The sequence below is a fragment of the Anarhichas minor genome, unplaced genomic scaffold, assembly GCF_050575085.1.
Source record: "Anarhichas minor isolate MPS153535 unplaced genomic scaffold, ASM5057508v1 ptg000043l, whole genome shotgun sequence".
Taxonomy (NCBI): Eukaryota; Metazoa; Chordata; class Actinopteri; order Perciformes; family Anarhichadidae; genus Anarhichas; species Anarhichas minor.
The window spans coordinates 5,316,589-5,344,464 of NW_027466489.1; the positions used below are offsets into that span (position 1 = coordinate 5,316,589).

Here is a 27,876-nt window from a genome sequence, read left to right on the forward strand (position 1 = left end):
AAAATACTGTAATGAAAATGTTATGGCCGTGTGATTGGTGAAACATTGCAAACACTGACATAACAAGTGGCAAGATATACATGAATACGCATTATATAAGCATTCTCCTTTATGCTGACTTGGCCACTCAGCTAATGGAAGACTCTTTCTGATGCAAATATATTTTTCTTTGCAAATACTTGAATAAAGAAAGTAATGGACCATATCAAAAAAGACAATGTTATCTTGTTATTACACAAAAAGTTGAAAAAGATTTTCCATGTACTGTAGCTGCCTGGAGCAATACTCTCTTCCCCCCCCCCCCCCCCCCCCCCCTGTGTAGTCCCATAGGAAACAACATTTTTAGGCCTGTCATTTCCTGGCCTGAAAGTGCTGAGAAGTCATCTTTGGATGTCCCCGATAATACTATCTGGTCAGCAAGAAAGGAAAGGAGGATACACTCATTAAAAGAGCACCTCTTCACAAGATACTTGTACAATCTGGCACATTTTTGGAACCCGTTAACGGGTTCAAAGTTCATAAGAGGAGCGCAGATATCACAGGAATCGTCTCTGATGGGAGGGCAAGAGACGGGGTGAGGAGCTCAGATGAGGGAGATCCGTATAGGGATGGTGGGAGACTCTGTCCTGTGCTGGGGGGAGTGATGGGACACCACGTGTTCCACCATAGTGTGTTTGGACATGTGTTTTATAAGGTATGTCTCCTGGAAAAAAACAAAACAAAGACAACACTTTTTTGACATGGCCGCTGCAGTCAGCTCAGATTTAAAAACGTTACTTGGATTTCCAACTCACCGACGTGTACGCCCTGCCGCACATGCTGCAGCAGTAGGCCTTGGCATTTTTAATGGCGTGTGCAGACATATGGATCTGCAGCGAGGAAGAGTCTGAATAGGCACGGTAGCAGTTGGAACATTTGAAGGGCTTGTCTTTGTTGTGCTGCCTCTGGTGGGACTTCAGCAGGGGAGGAAAAACATAGTGGAAATGAGCCACCTTCACCTTGCCTCACAGTTTAAGGTGTGGGGAATGGGGCTGGTTAAACAGGTGGCCTAGGAAACAGTCAATGTTTACCTGCAGATTAGACAGCTGAGTAAAAGCTTTTTCACATCCTGGGTGGAGGCATTTGTATGGCCGATCGCCTGTGTGGATTCTGAAATAGGCACAATGATGCAAATATTATTATTACTCTGTGATTTCCATCACAGAGTAGACAACGGCACCTCTATACCTCTGCTACACTGCGTGCTCCTCCCTAACTGACGACACTGGAGACAGCAACCTGAAACAACAGTTCCTACTACAAGGTAACGCTATTTTAAAGGGTCAGTTCACCAAATCACAAAAAATCCCATCAACTTCCAGATTACATTTTCTCACTTCTAGTAGACATGCGTGACTCAATCATTTCTGAGATCTCTACTATTTTGTTGGTGCTGCTAACAGCATTATCTTCTTTTCTTTTTTACTTCAAAGGATAAGTTTGCAATGTTTGTCTTATCATTACCGCCGAGTTGTTGTTAAATGGCAGGCAATTGCCCATATTGCCTTTGTTTTCTTGCTGTAATCATTTCTCTTGTTCATACTGGCCATGAAAAGATTGATCCCTGCTGCTCTTCCAGTGTAAGTGATGCAGGGGACAACATCCTCAGCTCTCTTAAGTTTATCTGAGGTTTATCTGAGAAAAGACTTTATTTATCAAGAGGGAAATTGTTTTGCAGCAGTTGCTGACATTGAACAACGGTGTACCTATCCTTCAAACATTGTGTGACACACAGTTAATGCAATTAGTGATTAGCTCTTCAGCGGAACGTGTCACTAATGTATTTTTCAAAGATCATAGATAAAGGAATTGTTTTTGTACATCTGACTTTATGAATAGAGAATGTCCCGACTAAGCCTAAGTTGTAGTCAATTCTACTGTTTACTGTAGAGACACTAATGACAACATTGTCTCTGTTAAATCGAGAAAGTTCCCAAAAACACATTTGAATATAAAAAGTCAAAGAAAATGTGGTCAGTTTTTTCAATGAAGTCTTTACAAAAAGTCAAATTCTTATTTTATTTATTTTAAACCTTTTACTATGAAGCTCATTAGAAGGGTAAATGTGACACTGTCTTCTTCAGAATTAGTGTTTTCTGGGGGATAAATCCCAGATCACACACTGTGAGCAGTTTTCATAGAAACTATATCTTAAGTAAAAGAGTTTCAAGGAAAGCTACTCACAGTTAAAGCTGAGGAACTTCTCTAAAACTATGGCTACGCTATAGTCGTCAGAGGGAAGTGATTTGGGTGAACTGATCTCAAATAAAAGGAACCTTCTGCCATCAACTTCCCCTCTTTGAGCAACACAATTTATACCTCTGAGACCCTGCAGGAAAGTTTACATTTTAAAGCCTACTAAAGTTTATAATCTGTGATTTAATGAACAAATCACCCCCCAAGTATGATACATGAAGCATTTTGCCTACAATCATATGACACCACAGCTTACTATTTCACTGCTCATTAGGAAACAGAACATTACAGCTATGTATATATATATATATATGTTATTTAGCAGGATTGATGCTGCACAACAGAATACATTTATGCTCATAAAAGCAATACCATGACAAAAAGAAAATGCAATGGACGTGCTGTGATGAGATCAGACCTGGTGTGTTGCTGCAGATGGGAGAGTTGGCGAAAACATTTCTCGCAGTAGGAGCAGCGGTAAGGCTTAATGCCCAGGTGTATGCGCAGGTGCTGGGCCAGGTACGATGCGTTCGCAAAGGACTTAGTGCAGTGAGGACACTTGTGAGCCTTTGCCTCCGTGTGCGTCTTGGAGTGGATCTGCATGTCGGACTTGGAGAAGAAGGTCAGCGGACACATTTTACACCTGCATCGAGGACACAGCGACACAGATAGAGAACACATGTAAAGGACACGCACAGAGACTCAAGCATACATACATCTATAGATACTAGTTACACTGCAGCTTAATATTTTATATACAAAACACATGATCAGCTCATATTAATCCACTGCATAATACTGCAATATAATGTACTGTATAGCACGGTGAGTACTTTTACTTTTCATGCTAATGCTTTTCTCTTTACTTAAACCTGCAATGACAGATTCCAGCAGAAACAAGCTGTAAGACATCACGCTGACAGATCATCCCCGTGATACAGATACAGAGCAACATTAGCATTCATTTGGGGACTGTTTGTGTCCGACTGGCGAATGTAAATCCAATATCTTTTCGCTCGTTTTTTGGTCTCTTTCAGCTCTTTCATAGGGAACTATCTGTCTCTTAAGCTGCTAAATGCTCCACTATGTTTAGTTGCTAACTGAGTCTGTCTGCTGTTCGTTGCTGAGCAGGTGGTCTACTGTGTGTACAGTAGGGTTTTTACGGCTTGTTTGCTGAACACAGCTGCCTGCTATGACTGGAAGTGAAAATAGTGAACGAAACAGTAAAGTTGTGGCCAGAAAACCATCTACAAATGATCTGTGGGTATCATTACTAGGTGTAACTTTCACATTCGACTGCCATGTGATTCCTCGTTAATATTGATTACAGCCGCTTTAAGTAACATTTGGAAATCAAAACTTTTACTTTTTATTCGTTTTCTTGCACTTCTACTTCTACCCAAGTAAAGAATACTTCTTCCCTCACCAGAGTCTGTGATTGTTGTCATCCTCTAGTTCCTCAGTTGAGACCTTAGGGAGGCATGATAGTGTGCCTTTGGAAATCAGATATTTTTTCCCACAGTATTTTATTTTGTGTATTAATACTCCATCCATCCATCCATTTTCCACCGCTTATCCAGGGTCGGGTCGCGGTGGCAGCAGGGCAAGCAGGCCGACCCAGACCTCCCTCTCACCGGCAACATGTTCCAGCTCATTCTGGGGGATCCCGAGGCGTTCCCAGGCCAGCTGGGAGATGTAATCTCTCCAGCGTGTTCTGGGTCTTCCCCGGGGTCTCTTCCCAGTTGGACGTGCCTGGAAAACCTCCAGTGGGAGGCGTCCAGGAGGCATCCTAATTAGATGCCCGAACCACCTCAGCTGACTCCTTTCGACGCGAAGGAGTAGCGGCTCGACTCCAAGCTCCCTCCTGATGACCGAGCTCCTTACCCTATCTCTAAGGCTGAGCCCGGCCACCCTACGGAGGAAGCTCATTTCGGCCGCTTGTAGCTTGTCCTTTCGGTCACGACCCAGAGTTCGTGACCATAGGTGAGGGTAGGAACGTAGACCGAGTGGTAAATTGAGAGCTTTGCCTTCCGGCTCAGCTCCCTCTTCACCAAGACGGTCCGGTGCAGCGCCTGCTTTACTGCTGCAGCTGCACCGATCCGTCTGTCGATCTCCCGCTCCATCTTACCCTCACTCGTGAACAAGACCCCGAGATACTTGAACTCCTTCGCTTGAGGTAGGCACTCCATCCCCACCTGGAGGGAGCAATCCACCGGTTTCCGGCAGAGCACCATGGCCTCAGATTTGGAGGTGCTAACTCTCATCCCCGCCGCTTCACACTTGTAATGGGAAAATATGTCATAGTCTAATGTGAAGGTTTAAGGAATGTAAGTCCTAAAAGAGCAGACACCAAACTGTAGTTTCAGTAGATGACTTTAATTAGTTTAGTATCCAGGTGTCTTGTTATCTGTTATCTTGTGCACTGTTTGTTTACTCTTCGTAAGACAGAGACACAGAGAGGCCTTGATTAACAGAGATCCTCTGTTTTAAATACTTTTGAAGTCATTTGTGACGCGTTATCTGAAGTTGTAAAGGCGTAAACCTTTGCATGCAGATGGGATGGGTGAGGGTAAAGAATGTCTGTTCTGTCTCTGCAAATGGTCATTTTTATGTTGTCACAGTGACTTCAAAAGAAGCATCTGTTGTGAGTTTAAACTGATTAGGGTAAGGCAAACTGTGAACAAAAGGGATTTGTAAACAGGAGATAAAAGCATCTTCCTGACTGTCTTAAATGATATACTAAGGCTCGAAGGATGACCTGCCTTTTGTTGTGTTCTTTGTGTATTCTTGTTAGCTAAAGCAGATAACAGGAAGCTGTCTGAGTATAAATGTCCATGCATTCTGAGTGTAGGTAGAGCATTCTCCCAGATGACGGCGATGTGTCTGTGAGACTGTTCTCTTTGCTTGCAAGCAAATAAATTGACTTTATAAACCTTGATCGTTCATCAAAACTCTGTTTTACTTTATATTGATAGAAAACCTCAACTTTCTTCTCCCGACTAGTCATAAGAAATATTCCACAACAAATTGGTGTCAGAAGTGGGATCGCTGACCGTCCATCAGGCTCCAGGGGGACCGTCCGGAGAAAAGGCCTTTCCAGGTTCAATAACTGTTTCCTGTCTCAATACCTCCTTAGAAAAGAGAAGAGAGAGCCGGCGGAAACCGAGGAGTTTCTGATTGGCGGCACGCGAATTCAACGACAAAGAATTAATTTCTACAATATCGGGTAAGGAAGTTAAAATTCCAATTGTAAAAATAATTGTAAAAGTAATTGTAAAATTGTACTAAGATCGTATAATTTAGCAGACACAGATGAATGATCAAGTAGTCATTATTATTTGGGTAACACAATTGTTTTTGACGTTTGTGGTTTTGTTTTACGAATGGTTTATGTAAACTCCCTTTTTCGTTTTCTGACGTATCACTATTACACGCTTTTACGTAGGAGACAGGATTGTGTTATACGGTGATGATTTAACTCAGAATAAAAACATTTTGAGATCGTAACACAGATCGCTTGACTACAATTGTTATAGGTTTGATGTAAGACCGTTGTTAAATTATCCAATACGTGAATTCTACTAACGAAACTGATAGAATAAGAATCGTGATAAACTAACTTAACGTGAACTTCAAATAAGGTTTTTGCAATAGTTTTTTCCTTCAGGTAAAGAAACTTACGCTTTATAGTGACGACTATATTGTTTTTAAGATAACGTTAACGTGTCCACGCCTGAAAGATGGGTGGTAAGCAGAGTAAAAGCAGGGAACCCTCGGGTCCGATAGTGAATATGATGCGACAGAAACACGGAAACGGGTGTTTAGAATGCCTCACGTACTGGTCAAGGGAGTTTGGGTTTCCTGAAAACGGCTCATTGAGCGCCGCTAAGCTCAAAATGTTACGAGGGGATTTAGAAGGTAAATTGAAAAAGATGAAAAATGGCAAGAAAGTCAAAGTTAAAGACTTGGAAATATTAGAGAAAAACCAGAGGTGTTTGACACAGTGGGAAAATGAGTGTGAAACTAGGGACAGAAAACAACTTATGAAATCTTTGACGTGTTTAAAAGAAGAAAAACTGATTCCAGACACACATAATCCATTATTGTCTCCCTCTGCTATGTATCCGAGTCTCACAGGAGCGAGCGGCCCCCTCCTGGACACGTGTTGCCGACCTTCCCCACAGGATGGCGTACCACAACCAACACCACCAACACCACAACCTCCACCATCTCCTCCACCATACGCTGTAGCACCACTGGTGGGCAGACCAGCAACCCGGCTCCACACTCAACAGCAAGAACAGGCTCGCCTGGCAAACGAGAAGCTCCGACAGAGTCCAGCCTCACCTCACCACAACCCGGTTGTCTCTCCTCCGACGGCTGCAACATCGACACCTGCCACCTCACCATGGTCCTACACAGACCCGCATAGCTGGCGGGGTGCAGCCGGCGCTGTCGTCAACTGGCTCGACCCCGACACACCCACACCGGCCTTCAACCTCGACACATCCGAAGCTTTCCAGGGGCCCATGATTCAGGTTCCAGGACCCGCTGATGGTGCTCCGGGTCTCGTGTTCAGAGCCTGGACTCAAGCTGACATTATGCAGGCCTCACTGCATCTGCCAAGCATCCAGAATGGCGTAGCTTTCGCAAAAGACTTCCTGATATTCTGTAAAGAATTTATGCCGACCGGCCCAGAAGTGCATCGATTGCTGGTAAAACATGTTGGCCCAACTGACTTTAGCAAAATCAGGGCCACAGTTACAGGGGCTGGCCATGACACCCGCCAGATCAAGCTTGTCTGGACAGCAATGGAAAACGGTCCATATGTCACTTTCATCACAGCCGTCTGCGAGGCTATAGAAACAGCTTTCCCCTCGAAAGTTAACATGGCATTGATTAATAGCACCAAGCAAGGTAGGACTGAAGATGTGACATCATATCACCAACGACTCATGTCTGCATTCCAAACACACAGCGGTATTGAAGAACCGGCTGACAAAACAGCAATGTCAGTGTGGGAAACACATCTCAAGAATGCTTTCGTGAACGGGCTGCTGCCAGACATCAAAACAGCCACCGAACGCTCCGTGATTGGCCTGGAGGACGCAAGACTTGATGAAGTGGTAAAACACGCACGACACAACTGCAAAATGCACAATGACACTCAAGCTAGACAGGAGAAGCTCTCCAAACAAACTGGAGAAAGAGCTCAGCTTGCGATGCTTCAAGCTGTCAAACAGATGATGCTAGGAGTTGAGGGAGGCCAAAGACAACCCACCCAACCACGTAACAACTTTGGGCGGGGTCAGCAAAGGGGGCGTGGAAGAGGACAACACCGTGGAGATGTAAGAGGGCGTTTCCAAGATGGCCGCCAAAGAGGAGTTTCACGTGTGACACAAGACAATGAATGCTTCTACTGTGGAGAAACAGGACATTGGATCAGAGATTGCCCACATCGTAATGCACACAACGGATCACGACAGACACGTGGCCGACAGCAGGGAGGAGACGGAGGGGATGACTTTCATCAACAATTTGGCACTTCTGACTGACGCGATGTGGGGAGGCGAGGTAATGCACGTGGGCAGGAGACGGCTGACTCCCTCTCAACTCCGGAACAGAGAAGTACACACACACACACACACACACACACACACTGACTCAGCACGCACACACAACACGCACATTTGCTGCAACGCACACACGCTTCCTCGCACGCACACTGCAGAACAACAATCCATACTCCTCAGTGTCATTTCACACTTAGAGCAACAACAAGTGAATGCATCTACACCACAACCACACACTTATTCAATGTTCTCATCAGAGTCATACAAAAATATGCCAACTACTAAGGTTATTGTGGAAGGGAAAGAATTAACATTTTTAGTAGATTCTGGGGCTACTCACTCTGTAATTCAACAGAAACATTTTCCTCATCAAAAGATGAGTGGGCGTTTTGTATATTCACAGGGGGCCTCTGGGGTAACTGTAACTGAAAAATTTACTGTACCTATGACGAGTGTACACTCCGACCAGACTGACCACGATCCTGACATTAAAGTGAAACATTCGTTTCTACTTTCGACGCTTTGTCCAATCAACTTAATGGGCAGAGACTTAATGTGTGCTTATGGGATAGGACTGACGTCATCCTCTGATGGCCTTAAAGTGCATAGGCGTAGAGTCGTACACCAAATGATACAGACTCCCTCTCTGTCACTTTTTGCCTATCAATGGTGGCTTCCTGTTAATGACGCACAACGACTTTGTCACACAGTAGACGCACGTGTCTCACCACATGCCGACCGCATGAACTACAAACATCTACACTGCACCTCACACATTTCTAGAGGACAAGATTTTTGCTATGAGGACAAGTTTTTTGAAGTCCTCAATGATGCAATTGCCTGTTCCACACTGTTTTGGTCTACTTATAGATCTGCTGTATCTGTTTCTCTGACTCCATCACAGAAAGAACTGTTTGATGTTCCAGATTCAGCTCCACACATCTCGCTGTCAAAAGGATGCGAGGATGAGTGGCGGGATTTGGGTCCATTCGTTGCACAATGCGAGGCGCTTACCGACTGGGAACAGACGCTGGATCCATTTGTCCTGCGATCACAATCTACAGGCTTCCACAGAACGTTTTGTGTGCTCTCATCACCAGCCTGCAGATCACTCTATGTGTTTCATGAGCATGACAAAGAAATTCAAACATTTTTAACTAAACCTGCATCTATTTCTCCCGCCCTTACTCTTGTTCCACAGACACTTTGGGCGGCGAACAAATATGACGTGGGCCTGATCAACAACTGTCAGCCTGTTGTTATCACTCCGCGCTCTGATTTTCGGCCTCACAAGCACCAGTACCCTCTGCGCCAAGAGGCCATTGACGGTATTACACCTGTGTTTGATTCACTCCTGAAAGCAGGTGTGATTATTCCCTGTCCAGACTCTCCAGTCAGGACACCGATATTTCCTGTTAAAAAGATCAGAGATGCAGGCAAACCTGTTGAATGGCGTTTCGTGCAAGACCTGAAAGCAGTAAATGCTGCAGTTCATGCACGTGCACCAAATGTGCCTAATCCTTACACTATTCTAGCTCAGATTCCTCCTGCAGCTAAATGGTTTTCTGTGGTTGACCTGTCAAATGCTTTTTTCAGTGTCCCGGTCGACAAGGACAGCCAATTTTGGTTCGCGTTCAACTTCAATGGTAAGCCATACACTTTCACCCGTCTGTGTCAAGGCTACACCGAGTCTCCAACCATCTACAATGATGCACTTAGAGAAAGCTTAGAAAGTCTAACTCTCTCACCAGGCTCTGCACTCCTGCAATATGTAGATGATTGCTTAATCGCAGCTCCTACTCAGGCACAGTGTCAGAAAGACACAATAAAACTGCTACAACATTTAGCACGAGAAGGCCACAAGGCGAGCCTATCTAAATTACAGTTTGTCATGCAAAATGTACATTTCTTAGGTCATGACATTTCAGGGGAAGGGAAAACTCTCTCTCCTAAAAGGATCGCTTCAATCGTGTCGATACCAAAACCTAACACTAAAAAACAGATGATGTCATTTTTAGGCATGTGTTCATACTGTAGGTCGTTCATACCTAATTACTCACAAATGGAGCAGCCATTATCAAGTTTGATTCACGGTAAAAATCTCACAGCACATGACAAAATAATTTGGACAACAGAAGGCCATTCGGCTTTCACACAAATGAAATGTGCTTTGCAAACACCTCCAACTCTAGGGTTGCCAGATCCGAACAAACCGTTCACTCAGACTGTAGATGAAAGACAGGGCTGCATGACCTCTGTGTTGCTACAATCACATGGTGATAAACTACGACCTGTTGCGTATTTCTCCGCAAAACTCGATCCTGTCGCTTCAGGCTTGCCACAATGTTTGCGTGCAGTGGCCGCGGCTGAAAAGGCACTCGCTGCCTCACGTGACATAGTAGGATACGCTCCATTAACTTTGCTCGTTCCTCATTCGGTGTCTTTGATTCTCCTCGAACAGAAATCGTCTCACCTTTCTGCAGCGCGATATTTGCGTTATCACACATGTCTCTTAGACATGCCAAACGTAATGGTCAAACGCTGTACTAATCTTAACCCTGCATCATTACTTCCTATTCCTGGTGACGGTGAGGAGCACAACTGTTTAGCTGAGCTCCAAGCTCAGTGCACTCCTCGTCCTGACTTGATGGACACTCCGCTGCCCAATAGCGACATGGTAATGTATGTGGATGGATCTGCCTCTCGCGATCATACTGGTACTAATCTTGTGGGTTTTGCTGTTGTTTCGGACTCAGAAGTGCTGTGTTCAGGTTCTCTGCCATGTCACCTCTCAGCCCAGGCAGCTGAGCTCATCGCGCTCACCGAAGCATGTAAACTTGCTGAAGGTAAAACTGTTACAGTTCACACTGACTCTCGTTATGCATTCGGCGTGATCCACGATTTTGTTAGTCTGTGGAAACACAGAAAGTTCCTTAAGTCTGATGGTAAACCTGTTTTGCATCACACTCTCATTGCTGAACTGTTAGAGGCCATTTTGTTGCCAACAGCAATTGCTGTTTGCAAATGTGCTGCTCATACAGGACACACTGACGTCATTTCAACAGGAAATGCATGTGCAGACGCTGCTGCAAAAGCTGCTGCTCGACTTCCAGTCCCCACTTCTTCTGCTCTCATGTCCTCATTTGTCTCAGCTCCCTCTTCTCTTACAGCGATGCAGACGTTGTCCACTCCGGAAGAACGTAGGCTGTGGTCAGCTTCAGGTTGCACATACACTGATGGACTGTGGTCAGGGCCTGATGCTAAACCATGTCTGCCTAAGCATTATTTCAGCCATTATGCTAAGTTGACACATGGGTTAGACCACGTGTCAAAAGGGGGAATGTTGAGTGCATTAAATGAGACATGGTTCACAAAGGGATTCACAGCATATGCACAAAAATTCTGTTCTGCATGTGTAACCTGCTCTACTCACAATGTAGGCAGACCCGTGGCAGTGTCCAGCCAGGCTGCACATCCACCTCCGACACGCCCTTTTGAGCACATTATGATGGATTTTGTTGAGTTATCTCCATCTGAAGGTAAGAAACACTGTCTGGTGATGGTAGACATGTGGTCCAAGTGGGTTGAAGTTTTTCCATCGAGTAAACAAACTGCTGCAACAGTAGCAAAGGCTCTGATTTCTGAAATCATTCCCCGTTGGGGCATTCCTACTAAAATATCAAGTGACAATGGTTCTCATTTTGTCAATCAGGCCATTACAGAACTAAGCGCATACTTGGGTATCGACTTAAGAACACACTGTGCTTACCATCCAGCCAGTGGTGGTGCTGTTGAACGAGAAAATGGTACACTTAAGACCAAGTTAGCAAAATGTTGTGCTGACACAGGTCTGCCTTGGACAAAAGCCCTGCCTCTAGTGCTGATGTACATGAGAATGAGAAAACGAACACGAAGCAATCTGAGTCCTTTTGAGATACTGTTTGGTTTTCCTCCTCATGTAGGAACTGAAGCACCGAAGGCGCCACTTCCCTCAACCGCCTTATGCGAACATGAAATGTTAACATATTGTGCACAATTGTCCTCTGCTTTATCTAACATAAGACAACAGGTGACTGCCGCTCTCCCGAGGCCAGCTGAAGGACCTCTCCACAAGCTGAAACCTGGTGATTTCGTGGTGGTGAAAGACTTCAGAAGGAAGCACTGGAACTCACGACGCTGGCTGGGTCCATTTCAAGTCCTCCTCGTCACTCAGACGGCTGTCAAAGTAGCTGAGAGGGCAACTTGGGTCCACGCGTCCCACTGCAAGAAGGTTCCAGAACCAGGAGACGCACCAACTGAAGCTACAGGTGAGCTCGCACCTACAACAAGTGTCAGCCAACAGGCACCACCGAGGGAGGAAGGACAGACGGAGCCACCAACAGAGGAGATGCAGTGATCACGGACGGAATCACAACGGGCAGTTGACCGACAGACGCTTGCGTGATCTGTGTTAACTGTCTACTTCCCAACGCTGATACCACGCAAGAACGACGGCTGGAAGAGTTCTTGACGTGTTTATGCCAACAAACATAAGAAAAGGAGCACGGTTAGGTCCTCTACAAAAGGACGAAGAACGCATTTTTTATTATTACAGCTATATTCATATTATTGCTTGTTTCGGTTTCATTTTATTTCTGTATTGTTCAATCTGTCTGAGCGGACCAAAAAGAGTGGCAGGATAACAGTGACTCTGACAGTTTTGTGGAAACCTCAACGGTGTCAACACAAGCAGAACTGCTCACACAAACCAGTTGCTCGGGTGAACTCCATACTAACTTGGTTGGCTGTTTGCACTCTTTCACCATGGAACGACAACACCCCTGGAGCCCACTGAGGAGAGTGGGGGGGACTCGTTTCACTTATTGTTTATTTGTGGTCATTGGGTTATGTTTACTGAATTGTATTGTATTGCTGGCTTAAAACAACCAGAGCTCCTTTATCTCACTAAAACAGGGTTTTCTTCAGATATCTCACATTTTGGGGTAATACTTCTGTTGTTATTGAAATGTCTTATAACATATTTTTACTATATTGTGTGATTACTGTATAATCAAAAGAGTGGAATGTAATGGGAAAATATGTCATAGTCTAATGTGAAGGTTTAAGGAATGTAAGTCCTAAAAGAGCAGACACCAAACTGTAGTTTCAGTAGATGACTTTAATTAGTTTAGTATCCAGGTGTCTTGTTATCTGTTATCTTGTGCACTGTTTGTTTACTCTTCGTAAGACAGAGACACAGAGAGGCCTTGATTAACAGAGATCCTCTGTTTTAAATACTTTTGAAGTCATTTGTGACGCGTTATCTGAAGTTGTAAAGGCGTAAACCTTTGCATGCAGATGGGATGGGTGAGGGTAAAGAATGTCTGTTCTGTCTCTGCAAATGGTCATTTTTATGTTGTCACAGTGACTTCAAAAGAAGCATCTGTTGTGAGTTTAAACTGATTAGGGTAAGGCAAACTGTGAACAAAAGGGATTTGTAAACAGGAGATAAAAGCATCTTCCTGACTGTCTTAAATGATATACTAAGGCTCGAAGGATGACCTGCCTTTTGTTGTGTTCTTTGTGTATTCTTGTTAGCTAAAGCAGATAACAGGAAGCTGTCTGAGTATAAATGTCCATGCATTCTGAGTGTAGGTAGAGCATTCTCCCAGATGACGGCGATGTGTCTGTGAGACTGTTCTCTTTGCTTGCAAGCAAATAAATTGACTTTATAAACCTTGATCGTTCATCAAAACTCTGTTTTACTTTATATTGATAGAAAACCTCAACTTTCTTCTCCCGACTAGTCATAAGAAATATTCCACAACACACTCGGCTGCAAACCGTCCCAGTGAATGCTGGAGGTCACGATCCGAGGAGGCTAACAGGACCACATCATCTGCAAATAGCAGAGAGGCGATCCCGAGACCCCCGAAACTGACGTTCTCCACCCCCAGGCTGCGCCTAGATATCCTGTCCATGAAAATCACGAACAGGACCGGTGACAAAGGGCAGCCCTGGCGGAGGCCAACACCCACCGGGAACGTGTCTGACTTATTGCCGAGAATGCGGACACAGCTCCTACTGCAGTCGTACAGAGACCGGATCGCCCGTTGTAACGGGTCCGGCACCCCATACTCCCGCAGCACCCCCCACAAGATCCCCCGAGGGACCCGGTCGAAAGCCTTCTCCAAGTCCACAAAGCACATGTAGACTGGTTGGGCAAACTCCCAGAGCCCCTCCAGTAGTCTTGCGAGGGTAAAGAGCTGGTCCACTGTTCCACGGCCGGGACGGAATCCGCACTGCTCCTCTTGAATCTGAGGTTCGACAAGCGGTCGGAGCCTCCTTTCCAGCACCCTGGCATAAGCCTTCCCCGGGAGGCTGAGTAGTGTGATACCCCGGTAATTCGAGCACACTCTCCGGTCCCCCTTTTTGAAGATGGGAACCACCACCCCGGTCTGCCATTCCATGGGCACTGATCCCGACCCCCATGCGACATTGAAGAGGCGTGTCAGCCAGGACAGCCCAACTATGTCCAGCGCCTTCAGCATCTCAGGGCGGATCTCATCCACCCCCGGCGCCTTGCCACCAAGGAGCTTTTTAACTACCTCAGCGACCTCTGCCAGGGATATGGGTGAGCCTCCCCCTAGGTCCTCAGGCGCTGCCTCCTCTGCAGAGGACATGTTGGTCGGGTTTAGGAGTTCCTCAAAGTGCTCTTTCCACCGCCCGACGATGTCCTCCGTCCGGGTTAGCAGTTCCCCCCCCCTGCTGAGAACAGCCTGGGGTAAGCCCTGCTTTCCCTTCCTGAGCCGTCGGATGGTTTGCCAGAACCTCCTTGAGGCCAACCGAAAGTCCTTCTCCATGGCCTCCCCGAACTCCTCCCATGCCATGTATTAATACTCTACGTTTTCTTTTAGGAATGGTCTTAATATTGTTCACTAGTGTACTGTGTTCTGTTACCCTACTTGTTTTATATTACCAGTTCTGGGGCTGCTTCTATGTTTTGGTGAGCCAAGACAATTCTCCAATCTGGTGGACATTCAGTTTAAATTGTATTCCTTTTTTTCTATATTGTAGAAATAATCAATAATCACTATATTTCCTCCTTTTTTAGGAGTAACGGGAGATTTGAAACCTGCTGTATCTACTGGACTGCTAATTATCTGAAAACAACAGTGAGCCATGAGTCAGATGCACTGCACCTCGGTTATCTCTGCTCTATCTTTAGAAAAAGTCCTTTCTTACCTGTAGGTTTTTCCTGGTTTGGTAGTGATGGTGACACATTCGTTGCCCGAGGCCAGGATTGGGTAGGGGACCACCAAAAGAGACGACCCATTCTCTGCTTTGATCCTCTTACGCCCTCGTTCCTCCTTTGGAGGAGGGCCGAGGAGTCCCACGAGGCCCCCGTTGTTTTTCCCGTGCTCCATGCCGTGGCAGCAGGCCAAACCTGAGATGAGGTGAGGTGTGGGGGCTCCACCGAGCCGGTTGTGGTTGCTCAAGGTGGGTGTAGTGGGGCTGATGATCTCTGAAGTGTTCAGGTTGCCTGTTCTGGATGCCAGCGCCACACCTGTTGAATGCAAAGGTGAGGAGAGTCAGCCATGCAAACTGTAGCAACATGGACAAACAGCTGCTAACTAACAGAGATATCAAATGGACATATTGTAGGATGGTTAGTAAGGCTATAGTAATATCACTCTCCTGTGTAGCAACTTTAGGTTAAAGTCATTTAGTCTTAGTCTACCTCCTACATATACGTACAGCACAGAGAAGTCATAATTTCCCAACATTATTTCTAGAGCTAATGATGAATTAACCCCACAAATCGCAGACCTGAGCAGGACAACATTCTTTGCTTCCTTGTTTCTACAGCAACAGAGAGTACCAACCGGACAAACTGTGGCTACCTGAGACGTGGTTCGTCCTGGAGGGATAGTCTATAAGTTGACGGAGGTGCCAGTCTTCCCATAATCCTCTGGCTTTTATAGCTGCCTTATCGTCCAGATTCAAGTTTACATCCCCCAGAATACGACCTGGTAAAAAAAAAGAAAAATGCAGGAAAGTTCACATTTACAAAACGCATAAATCTTTCATCATCCTGATCAAATGCCAACAATTTACAGCTGGTATAAAGGCACATCCATTTCATTTAGGTCATCGTACAGCAACACTCGTACAACAAACAGTCTGATCCTTCCTTATTCTTTTAATTAATTCATTAATTTGACAGGGACAGTGCAGTTTCTTAGTTGTATCAGAGTTAGTTATAAGCTAATTTACAATCACAAGACAGTACATTCGCTCTACAACAACAACATTAGGGCAGCACGACAACAACCTTTCACAAGATTTCACAAATGAACAAACATCAAGTGATGGCTTTCGTGCAGTGCATGATGAGTACATGATTGAGTTCATTTTAGCCATGATGTCCTCTTGACAAGCAGCAAAGGGCCGGACACGTTGTGGTTCTTGGTCAGCAAGTGGAAAAATATACCGCTACTCCACAACATCTCAGAGGCAAATATTGTTGTTGCAAATGTGGTGTTTTTACTTTATCTGACATTTTCACTCACTTTTGTGATTTTGAACTTGAATGTGTACGATAAACTGAAGGATAAAGTGTACCTTAATGTGCTGAGACAATTGTTCTACTTCTTGAGCTAAATAAATTATTTCAAAGCCCTCTGGGATCAGCTGGAAAAGGCATCGTCACAAAGCTAAAAACAGGGCTGTTGATCTGAGTTTATGAAGGTTGACTCTTTAAGAGATACGTGGTTCTCACAGGACAGCGACGCCACACAAATACGATCTGATAGAATATGATGCATTGCTGTAGATTAAACTACCCAACTGTAAATAAAGGAATTAAAACATCTAAAGCAGTAAAATACAACATTATCTTTAATGCAGCAGTAGTACGAATGAAAACAAAAACATATATAATAGTAATATATAATTTTACGGCAAAATGAGTACTTTTACTTTTGATACCTTAAGTACATTCTGCTGATAATACCTACATACTTTTACTTAGGCAAGGTTATGAATGCAGAACCTTTAGCTGTCGTGGAGTATTTTAACAGTGTGGTATTAGTACCTTAATGTACTAATACCACACTGTTAAAATAAGTAAATTTTACTTAAGTAAATTTACTTCAGTAAAGTATCTGAATACTTCCTCCACCACTGCTAAAAAGTGAGGACAGGAAGTACCTGTGACTGAGCTGGAGGCGGGGCGGGCGTGCAGGGCGATATCAGGCTGAGATGGGCTGTGGCTGTGGAGAACCGGCATCTGGTGACTTTTGGACATAGCGTGCTGGCCGCCATCCCCCTGGATTTGGGGAGCCAGTAAGGGCTGTTGGGAAGGGGCTGAGGCAGCGGGCAGATGTTGCGGTCGGATCTTCTCTGCCATCAGCTGCTCCTTGATTTTATTGATCAAGACTAGGTTATCCAGCTGACAGCCAGGAAACAACATTTGTGAAAAGAGAACAGTCATCAGTTCAGTCAGTGTCACTTTATGAGGCGATGGTTCCCTCTAGAGGCTGATACGTGACATTGTACCCCAAAACATCCTTCCAATTAAACACCATATTAAACCAGTGGCTCCCAAACTTTCTGTCTTGAGACTTCTTAAAATGAAGCAATGTTTATTTGTTACCAGCTTTAGGGTCTCTTTCTTTTTTGATTACTATAATTTGAGGGATTTTTTGGAGACCAGAATAGATAGTATCATGTATTTCACAGGGAAAAAAGCTTAATTTAGAGAAAAGTAAGAAGAAACAAGAAACAATTTTCTTTGACACATTGTTTGAATATATTTAATCATCTGGTGACCCCTCAAATTAACCTTGAGACCTATTGGGGAGTCCTGAACCTCAGGTTGGGAACCACTGCTTTAAAGGAATAGTTTGCCACTTTGACAAATGCACTTGTTAGTGTTTTATTGACATTTTGATGAGAAGATTTCAGGCCTGTATGCTAACTGTGTGGCAAGAGCCAGCAACCAGTTAGCTTAGCTTAGCACAAAGACTGGAAACAGGGCGAAAAAGCTAGCCTGGCTGTCCAAAGGTACAAATCTTCAAAAGATCTGCAATCTTCTCATGTAACTCGCTGCAAAATAAGAGTATCAAATGTCAAATTATTCCTTTAAATAGCACATTATTTAAAATCAGAAAACAACAACAATTTCTGGCAGGTGAGTCCTCAGAGACATCCGCAAAGAGGCTTCGGAGCTTAGAGAGAAAACAAGTAACACGCGCCTTAAATTACTGCAGTATAAAGTGGCTGATGCAAATGTATATAACCCCAGAAAAGCTCAATAAATACAATAGTGCTGATATATGTAGGTAAGTGCAAAAAGGAAAAAAGTACACATTTCCACTGTCTTTGGCAGTGTACTCAAATAAAAAAGTTCTTAACAGCAGTGTATCCAGGACATATTATCAATACAAATACCTCTAGACCCAAAGCTTTAATTTTTTAGGAATAGGTCTGTTATCGGCCCAAAGAGTTATTGGTCCGTCATGGAAACAGGTCGGTAGGCCTGGGGAAATGGATTTCTGAATTATCCACGACTCTGCCCTTAGAAAAAAAGTACACATACTATCAGGGGTAATCAATAACATTTAGGGTCCATTCATATATTATATAGAGAGGACAGACTTAGCCCATATGAAGCACCTGTTCATAGATTAATATAAGATGTGCATAAACCCTATTGCTATCCTCAACCAATACTTATTTTTGAGATGTCCTGTATTTTTGTGTATAGATACAAACTATATATATATATATATATATATATATATATATATATATATATATATATATATATATATATATATATATATGTATCAATAAAGACATTGTTAGAAAAAACAACAACAGCGAACATTTACACAGTAAAGTTACACTACAATGATCTTCACTGCTTAAGGTTAACGTGTGCATGAATTAGTGTGAATACCAGAGTCACTCACCTGGCCGGGCATGTTGGGAGGCGGGGACCAAAAATAGGCATTGTTAAAGCGAGGTTCAGCCATCCTGAAATAAACACACAAGCATCATAAACAAGGGGAGGAAAGCTTCTCCGTCCATCAGTGTAACAAGTACATGATCGTAGTTATGTACAATGCTTCTCAACCTTTTTAGTTTGGCCCTTCTTGAACGCGGCATTGTTTAATTGTGGCTCGTCATCACTGGGTTAAATAGGTGAGTGATTTTTTTTTTTTCTTCTCAATATTCAGAATCGTAATTTACACAAAAAAAGTTAGAGATTAGAGATAACTTTGACTCATCTTGCGACCCCTCCGATATATATATTTTTTTATTTCAGGTTGGGAACCACTGTTGTAACATATTCCTAAAACCTGCCCCCTTAATAACATAAATAAATGTGAAGATCTAGTGTTAGTGTACAAAAGTAGTGGTTAAAACTTGTGACGGGAGCTCTCCACCCAAGCAGCAGCTGACTGTTTGACGTGATAATTTGAGATAACTTATCCCAGTCTCGTGATGGCGTATCTTCGAAGACATTCTGTATTAGTTCTCGTCCTTTCTCAAAAGTGCAAGAGGAGACTTTGTGTCTTTACACGGTGCTTCATCAGAGAGGGTGTTTCTGTTGCCAAAGGAGGACGTTTAAGTGATGCAGCTTTTTCTTAGGACTTCCGACCACAACACTTTGAGATGGTTACGCTGCCTGACAGATAGGCTCTCACATGATTACAACTGCTAGTTTGGAAACTCTCCAAAAACGGTTATCAGAGAAAACAGAAACTTTAAAAGCGATGTGGCTCCGATCCTAATCTGATACTGTCCGTCTCCACCTCGACACGGGGGGCCCGCGAGTCTGATGGGAAACCGGTCTCCCCTCAGAGTACAGCGAGACCTGAATGACGTAGTCAGAAGCTAAGAGGTCAGTAACAGAGAATGGAATAACTAAAATGAAGATGCCGCACAGAAACCACACTGATTTGTAAGTGACGTAGTAATTGTTTTCTCTTTTTTTTATTATGGCAAATTAAGAGCATGACGTATTCTCTTTAAAATGAGAATATTTGATTTCTATGGGTTGCAATTAGGCACAAGGCTTCTTTTCCACACTGTGTCAGGCCAGGTGGGCAGAAACCTTTCTATAGCTTCTCTTCTCAACCTCGTATGAAGTTTCTTTTTTAGAACATTTTGCATTGCGTGCTTTGGCACTCTTCACCATTCCTAAGTCTGTTTGGCTTAGCAGAGGCATAACACAGTCCGTCTACGCGAGCCAAGAGAAACAAAAATGAGACGTTCAGGGGTACGAGCGTACAGTAAACCCCACAAAATATTTCTGTAATGATGCCAGCGGGGATCAGGTTCACTTCCTGGAGGCTTTCTGCCTCGAGGGAGCAGGCTCAGGAGTTTGACGGCTGCTGGACTTTGTGTCACTTTCTAAAAAGACATGATTCACATAGAATCCAATCAACCACGGACAGGTCTAGACTGCATCACTTTAGTGCTACTTGTGCCACTTTTGCCAGAATAGTTTAGATTTTTGCATACGGTGCAGCTGAGTTTCTATACGGCTGAAATGTTTATGCCTTCATGTAACAGGGTTTGAAGTTTTTCCAGCAGGTAGGAAAAAAACATGGAGGCTTTCTTCCAGTATTTTGGAAGCAGGTGCATTAGAGAGGAGCTCAATATATTGTAAAATAAATAAATACATTCATGATCTGTAAATTACTTTCATAATAAATAGGTTATTTGTTTTGGCAATGAAATGTCAGAAAATAGTGAAAGATGGCCAATATAATTTCCAAGGTCACAAGGTGTTGTTGACCAGTCTAAAAACAAACAATGGTTTGTTTATTATAATATATGACACAGAAAAGCATCACATTTTCACATTTAAGAAGCTGGAACTGGTAACTGTTTGAGATATTTGCTTGAAAAATGACTGAAACTACTAATTCACTATATCATGACAGTTAATGCTTGTTTTTCTGTGGAGTGGACTCTGCTGCTCTTTCATATTGAACAACAACATCAAAGTTTTGTTCCCCTTTTACTTAAGTTATATCATTGAAAAAGCAATTAATATGGTGCACTGTGAAAGAAATGGTCTTTTCTTAGAAGTCACCCTTTCTGAAAGGTTGCAATTTATAACTGATGGTTAATAATTAATTGTTTTAAAGATCAATTAAGCCATTTAGAACAACTTTTGTGTTGTCAGGTTGTTTCTTAGGACCAAAATCCATCACTTATATAAGCACACAATTGCAGACCGGATGGCTTAAAACCCCTTTATTAATAACGTATTGACATTTATAACTGGAGACATGATGGCCTTTTAAAAAGTGCAAAATCCATGATCATTTATTAATAAATTGCCAACAAGCTGCATTAATATCTAACTTGAAAGATAAATATTACTAAGAGGCAACTCAAAATATCTTATCAATAATTAGAACTGATCTATAAAGCACTTATTAATAATACAACCATTTGTTACAACTTATAAGCCCTTATAGGGGATATTAGAACGTGACACTTAAGTGATACTAGACCCACTTAGGCTACACGCGGTTAATTCTGTAATAACTATTAGTATTCTTTCATAAGCAGAGGATCCGTGCTCTCTGACATGTGGGTGCTATAATACTCCTACAGACGGTGGGTCAAGTGTTAACACAATGACGTGCAGGTAGCACGTCTTTGCAGACAGAAAACTATATTTCAGCTGGAGTGTAATAAAGCACGATACGGGATCATTAGCCTGCTGCTCGACCACCTCTACAACTAAAGTTAGGGTTAACTTGTCGGTGCTGTTTGCTGTGCTGAATTATTCCTCTGTTCAAAAGCAAAAGAAACGAAATGTAAACGTTTAAATGTTGCAGGCTGAGCCGCTTGAGACGAGCAGCATCTCCTCCGGAGAGAAACGATCCTCCGCAGCGCCTCGCTCCGTCCGCCGCCTCTCCCACATTCTCAGACAGTTTATTAAAAAAATTCAGACAAAAGGAAAACAAAAATGGCAGCCCTGTCTTATTTTTATAACCACTGGACGCCATATTCTGCAGATCCGAATATTATAAGGAGATAATTCTCCCCGTGTCATGCACCGCTCGTGCGATGCGGCGGGATGTGGCGTATTTGCATTAAGCGTACGAATGATTGTTTACTTTGATTCAGGTTTGAATAGCCCGGCTCGAGGAAGGGGTGAAAAAAAAAAAAAAAAAAGAAGCCTGACACTTCCTACAACAATCATCATGCCCTCGCTGAATGCTCTGCAGCTGGTGAGCCATAAAACCCAAATGTCGATGTTAATACTGGCGCGTAGTGAAAGCCTTTTCTCTTTCTCCCACGACAGAAGGAAATAAATCTGCCTTTTAGCATCTCTGCGCTACAAAATGCTCCTTTTTTTTACATGCAACTTTTGCATGACTTAAACAGAAACGGTGACGAGGCGACGCGAGGAGAGAGCTCGTGCGGGAGAGAAAAGAGCAAAGAAAGGAGGCAGATTATTTGCATCGGGCGGCCAACATACCTGAACCAGCGAGGGAAGGGATATTTTATAAAGGATTAGACTCTTCTTTCTGCTCGCTCTGGGTCGGACTTCAAACCTTCCGGGTCGCCTGCTGTTCACTTCTGGGTGCTGCAGGCTTCTATACACACGGAGCTGAAACACCGTTTTTTTAACCCATTTTCTGGTCGCTAATTTAAACGGTGGCTTTTTCTTGCAGATGTTGTGGTCGCGTTGGATAGAACCGTGCGTGCGCGCGTGCAGTTCGCAATTAACATGGTTTTCCTGCACAGTGGCAGTTGTGGTGTTAACATATTATTGCATGTGCGAGGCGGACTTTCTCTCACGCGCATCATCACTAATACTCGTCTCAAACAACAGCAGATAAGGCTGTGCACTAGAGACAGAGCGGCAGTAGTCGAAGTCCATAATGAGAATAATTGGTTGCATCGTTGTATAAAAGCCAGCTGTCAGTCTCTCTATCTGTCCAAGGCCTTGGCTGTCATGTACAGTAAATGTGAAGTGTAATCCGCTCAGCAGCAGCATGACAGGCTGCTAATATGCTCTGTGCTTAGCTCAGCAGGAGATGGCACTGCTGGCACAAACCAGAGAGCTTCAGCTGGTGGTGATCGTGTTGGTTGATTGTATGAGGAAAAATAAATGATGAGCAAACACTGAACATGTGAAATTAGACGTTACCTAACACATGGTGCTCAGGTAGGGGAAAAAAACAACAACTCTCACAATCGAATTATTAGGCCAGGCACTTTGACATTTTCTTGAATTCTAAATAATTTGATTAAACATTCAATTTAGAGGCTGTGGTTTTTGTAGCGCTGCTGAGTTTTATTGTATGTAATATTTTGTATTAATAAGGATGTACAAAATATTACAAAGCTCCAACCGGAGTGCTCCTGCATCTTTATTTCAAGTTATGTATGTGTTTGCTGCCTAATGTTTATTGGTAATGCAAGTTGACATCACCGCAAACACTACCCTCCTAAATGGTAATAGTTTGAATTAACACTTTCTAAAATAGATTTAATTTAAAATGTGAATGTCAGCAAAAAAAACAGACCCTGTTATTGTCATGTATACGTAAGGAGGCCACATTTTGTCACTGTTTAACCCTACAAACATGGCTGCTTTCTTACCTGCATCCTCATTTTGTGTACAAAGTCACACACACACACACACACACATTCAAATTTATGTTTACGTATTCATAGGAAATGCAAACTCCACAGGACTCCATCTCATATCTTTGACGTGAGTCAGACTGAGGATACAAAAGAGCATAATTAGAGAAGTAGGACTGTGCCAAACTTCTGCAGAACCCTCAGTACCAACCTGTGGATCTAACATACGCTAAAACTAAATACAAGCAGTTTACATTTCACCCCTTCTATATACTGAATTAAAATACTTCAGATCATTTTTCACTTCCAGTTTAAAGAAACGTAATCATGTACAGAAGAAGCAGTTGTTGAGATCTTCAAAAACAAATTTGTTTTCTGTTTTGACAACAAATGAGCTTAATCTGACTCCACTCTGCACAACCTCCTGTCATAAAAGAGGTTTTGAACTTGAATGTTGTTTCATATCTCCTTCTGTGTTTCAAACCAGTCTCTTTCCAGGATCAGTTTGAACATGAGGTTGGCATTTGATTGCAGATAATGAGGCAGTTTTTTTTCAGGAGAACCTTATAGATACATCATGTACAATGCAACTCTCCTCTGTTGGTTAAACATAACCAATCATTATTTATGATTCACAACTCATGGGGAGCAGCATTTTAATAGGGTCTGAGGTTAAAATGAAGTATTTAAAAGCACAAATGTATCACATTGTTATGTGTTGTGTGGTCTACAGTACAGTCTAATCTGAAGAAACACCCTGCATGTGTGTATACATACTGTAGTTTGATCAAGGAGGGTGTAACACAGGAATGTTTGTATTCTCAGTGAAACTGAAAACATCTTTTATACGGGACACCCTTCACGGGTGTCAACGAGTTCATTTCAACACACACATAAGTTGCATCTCTCACTCTTAGTTAGTTGTCAGACGGGTTTTCTTGTCTGTACAAACAGGGCCACACCCTCTGAGTCGCACATGTTCTCTCACCTCCGCACAGGCCAGGTGCAGCAGGGAGCACGGGGGGGTGGGGTGGGGGGGGGGGGGGTGGGGGGGAGGTCATTATCCCCATGAGGGCGGAGCAGAAGGGGGAGGTGAAGGGAACGGATGAAACATTTGAAGCTCACATTGACATGCTGCTCTGAAGGGTCCTGTGAGTCCAGGTAAGAACTCGTGAATCTCACAGCAGTTGTTGACGTAGATTCATAGTTTTCGGTCACAGAGTTTGAAATGTCATACTGTAACCATGGGATAGGAGATAATGTAGTATTTACAGGTTGAACCAGTCTGTTCAGTACCACGGTCAGGTGGCTGACTTATTGCCAGTCTGTCTGTACATTTGCATGTGTGTGGTCACATTACTGAGGAGTTTCATGGCATTTGTTTATTCATTGCTGGTGTTGAAGATCACTTTTGAAATCATTTCAAATATCATCTTGACAGCTGTACTTAGTCCTGAGTTTCTTGATTTCTGATTGAGTGTAAACAGCTGTCTGGTCCAGGGTTCACTACTAATGTAAACAACAAAAATATTGATCTGCTACCACGGGCCAGAAAGATTCACTGACAGTGGAACATATTCTATATATATATATATATATATATATATATATAAACATTGGTGAGGGGTTAACTGACAGCAGAGTACCAGACATTCCCGAGCTCCTCCACCCCGAGGCAAAAAGAAAACCAGTTTTTCGATACGTTGACGTATGTGTTGTCTTGTTGCAGCCATGGATGGTGTGTTGGAAGAAGCAGCAGTGTTGTGTGTGTGCAAACTGGCCTGCAGTCTCCTCTTCCTGCCCTCACTGGCTGCCTCGTACAGTCTCGTCAGCTTCTGCTGCTGCTGCCTCCTGGTCTTCACCGACTTCCTGGTCGCAGGTGAGAATCAGCACGTGACCAGGTGTACTGGTCACCACCGTGCGCTCTGGTCCAGAAGCTAACGTACCCCGACAGCTTCACCCACACCACCTTTTAAAAGATTGTAAACAGGATGTCATTTTAGACTGTTAAATTATTTCAGTTTTTACACATTTTACACATCTGTCTACGTTTTTTAAATGTATTTAACTAGTCAAGCTGCTTCACCACCTTTCCAAATGCACCTGGTTGTGGTCTAATTCAATCAAATCACTTAGACTTTATCTTCCTTTCCTCCCACAGTGTTTCTGAGTTTCCTTTGCATCTCTGAATCCTGGCTAACTGAGCTGACCCCACTAGTTGATGTTGTTGCCCTGCGCTTCCTGATCTTTATCAGCCACACATACGGTGCGGTGTTGCTTCTGACCACGCCTCTGGTTGCAGTGGAGACTCTGACCAGACTGCTGGTGCCTCACTCTGATGTCGCTCACAGGGCAGTGAGTCAGACAGCGGACTCTGATGGACAAGGCTGTTCTGTTGGGGAGGTAACTGCTGAAGAGGAGGAGGACAGCAAAGACAACAAAAACAAAAAAAAGGGGTTGTCTCATCACGCTGTCAGCTACCTCTGCTGCCTGTCAGTGTGGGTCGTCGTCGCCCTCAATGTCAGGTGGCGATGGAAGCGCGAGGAAGCGTGGGCTGCTGCCTGTTGGCTCACGACCAACTCCCTCATCACATGCTTGCCCAACCTGTTCAGCCCCATGTCCAGCACTGTGAATCCCTGCTGGGGCATGGCCTTCCTCTCCCTCCTCCTGTTCCTCCTGACCATGAGCACAGGTCTGCACCGTCGACACCGGGCCCCTGCACAGATGGCAAGGACACACAAAGAGAAACAGGGAGTTAACAATAACGGCGACAGTTGCTGGCATGACCTCGCTCCAGCACTGTCCGGGCCCTCCAAGCCTCCGAACCCTGGGACGCCCGAGTCAGAGCCAGCACAGTGTGTTGACCCAGGGAAAACAGAGAGCAGCTGCAGTGTTCACAGAGCGTATTCCTGGAACAGCGTGCAGATGTCGGCACATCACCATGGAGACTTTGTTCTCATCACCCCTGAATGTTTGCCTGCAGAGAGAAGAGGACAGGAGCACGAACGGACGAAGAAATGTATACCGTTGACATTTATCACGGAGGACGTGGACGCACAAAACAGGAGCCAAAGAGGCTGGCGACGGGGGTTTTTTCCCTGCCCGGGGGTGAATGTAATGATAGGGGTTGTGGCTGTGCTCTCCATCTTTGTGCTGCCTTTAAACCTCAGTGTGAACATTCTTCTGATCAGGACTATAGAGACTCTGCTGGAGCTGTGTATCAAATCTTTAGTTCCACGTGCAGCAAGCACAAGCAATGCATACACCTCTCACAATGAAACACTTGTATAAAACCAGACTAGTGAGAGGCAAAAGTGGACGCTGATTGGAGGCCAAGTGCAACAGGATCACCAGATTAATATTGCATATGTGCAGATGGCAGGTCTACCTGTCAACACTGGCTTGAATAGAGTGTAAATAAGCATTTCCGAGCAGCTATTCACATGTGAAGGATAATATGAGGAAACCGCTGAAAGGTGCCGAGGAGGCAGGTTGAGGCGTGCTTGGTGGTAAGACACTAAACAAGACAGAAACAGGCGGCTGGAAGGCCTGTTTTTATTGTTCAGAGCCTCAAGATATGCAGCGGTTTTGTCATTACTCAAGGGGTTATAGAACGAGCTTCACCAAAGTAAATAAGACTAATCCAGGGGAAAAGGGTGTTTTCAAAGTAGTAATATGATGCTGCATCACACAAACCCCACATACAGCAATATAAATAAACACAGGTTCTGTTCTTCTTCTTTGTAGTTGTGTCTTTGTTCTTAAATCAGCTTGTTTCAAAGGATTGTAGTCCTCAGCGGTCATTTAGTCAAGTAATGCACTTTAAGTACAATTGTTAGGCACATGCAGGCTACTCTTTTTTTTTTTTTTTTAGTGTTTCCATTTTCTGTTCCAGGTAGAAATGTTTGACTTTTTCCTCCACTGCATTTATTTACTTTTAAGCTTAGGAGTTGACATTAACAGTTTCACCAAAGAGAGATTTAAATACCCATTTCAGGGCCAGAATAATTCAAACTATCCAATATTTCAGAAAGATTAGAGAACCGGAAATAATCTTATCACGACCACCATCAAATACATCTTGTGATCCTTTAGGGGGAGGAACCCTAACAACACAGACCATATACTGAGCACCTAATGTTTAACTACATACATGTATATAAAGTACTAAGTAGTTAAAACGAGTTGCATCTTAGCCAGCAACAACATGTTGCTTACTCATTGCTACAGTCTTTCTGATCTCATATTGTAACGCTAATATATAATAATCTAATATCATAAACATAAAGCTGAAGTTACAGCCAGCAGTACTTAGCTTAGCATAGCATAGCATAACAACTGGTAACATGAAGTAAACAAGCCTACCAGCACAGCTCACTGATAAACATGTTGTGTATGTTGTTTCTGTTCAATCTTTTGTTTAATCCGTATAAAAGAGCTTGTTTTTACTCGGTGG

The 27,876-nt window shown here is 43.6% G+C and overlaps 2 protein-coding genes and 1 long non-coding RNA gene across 10 annotated transcripts; 1 reads left to right on the top strand and 2 right to left on the bottom strand.

Annotated features, from left to right (window-relative positions):
- Positions 1–300: 300 nt before the first annotated feature.
- znf362a (zinc finger protein 362a) lies at positions 301–22,571 on the bottom strand. 4 transcript variants are annotated; one of them, XM_076110428.1, is made up of 9 exons: positions 22,306–22,571; positions 18,767–18,830; positions 17,001–17,202; positions 15,692–15,817; positions 15,033–15,354; positions 2,654–2,878; positions 1,071–1,149; positions 795–953; positions 301–703 (listed from the first exon to the last, which is right to left on the bottom strand). In XM_076110428.1, the coding sequence occupies exons 2-9, from the start codon at positions 18,827–18,829 to the stop codon at positions 584–586; spliced, it is 1,296 nt and encodes a 431-aa protein (XP_075966543.1). In that variant the 5' UTR covers position 18,830; positions 22,306–22,571; the 3' UTR covers positions 301–583. The 4 variants fall into 4 exon arrangements, with proteins under 4 accessions (XP_075966543.1, XP_075966542.1, XP_075966540.1 ...); XM_076110427.1 differs by having other exon boundaries at positions 17,001–17,208; XM_076110425.1 differs by having other exon boundaries at positions 17,001–17,241.
- LOC142970293 (uncharacterized) lies at positions 19,274–27,156 on the top strand. Of its 5 annotated transcripts, none has more exons than XM_076110433.1 (3): positions 19,274–19,701; positions 25,150–25,299; positions 25,582–27,156. In XM_076110433.1, the coding sequence occupies exons 2-3, from the start codon at positions 25,152–25,154 to the stop codon at positions 26,709–26,711; spliced, it is 1,278 nt and encodes a 425-aa protein (XP_075966548.1). In that variant the 5' UTR covers positions 19,274–19,701; positions 25,150–25,151; the 3' UTR covers positions 26,712–27,156. The 5 variants fall into 5 exon arrangements, with proteins under 5 accessions (XP_075966548.1, XP_075966546.1, XP_075966545.1 ...); XM_076110431.1 differs by having other exon boundaries at positions 19,275–19,761; XM_076110430.1 differs by lacking the exon at positions 19,274–19,701 and adding an exon at positions 20,922–22,054.
- On the bottom strand, positions 23,480–27,841 carry LOC142970294 (uncharacterized). Its single transcript, XR_012959264.1, has 2 exons — positions 25,902–27,841; positions 23,480–25,389 (listed from the first exon to the last, which is right to left on the bottom strand). It is a non-coding gene; the product is annotated as an uncharacterized LOC142970294 (long non-coding RNA).
- Positions 27,842–27,876: the final 35 nt, after the last annotated feature.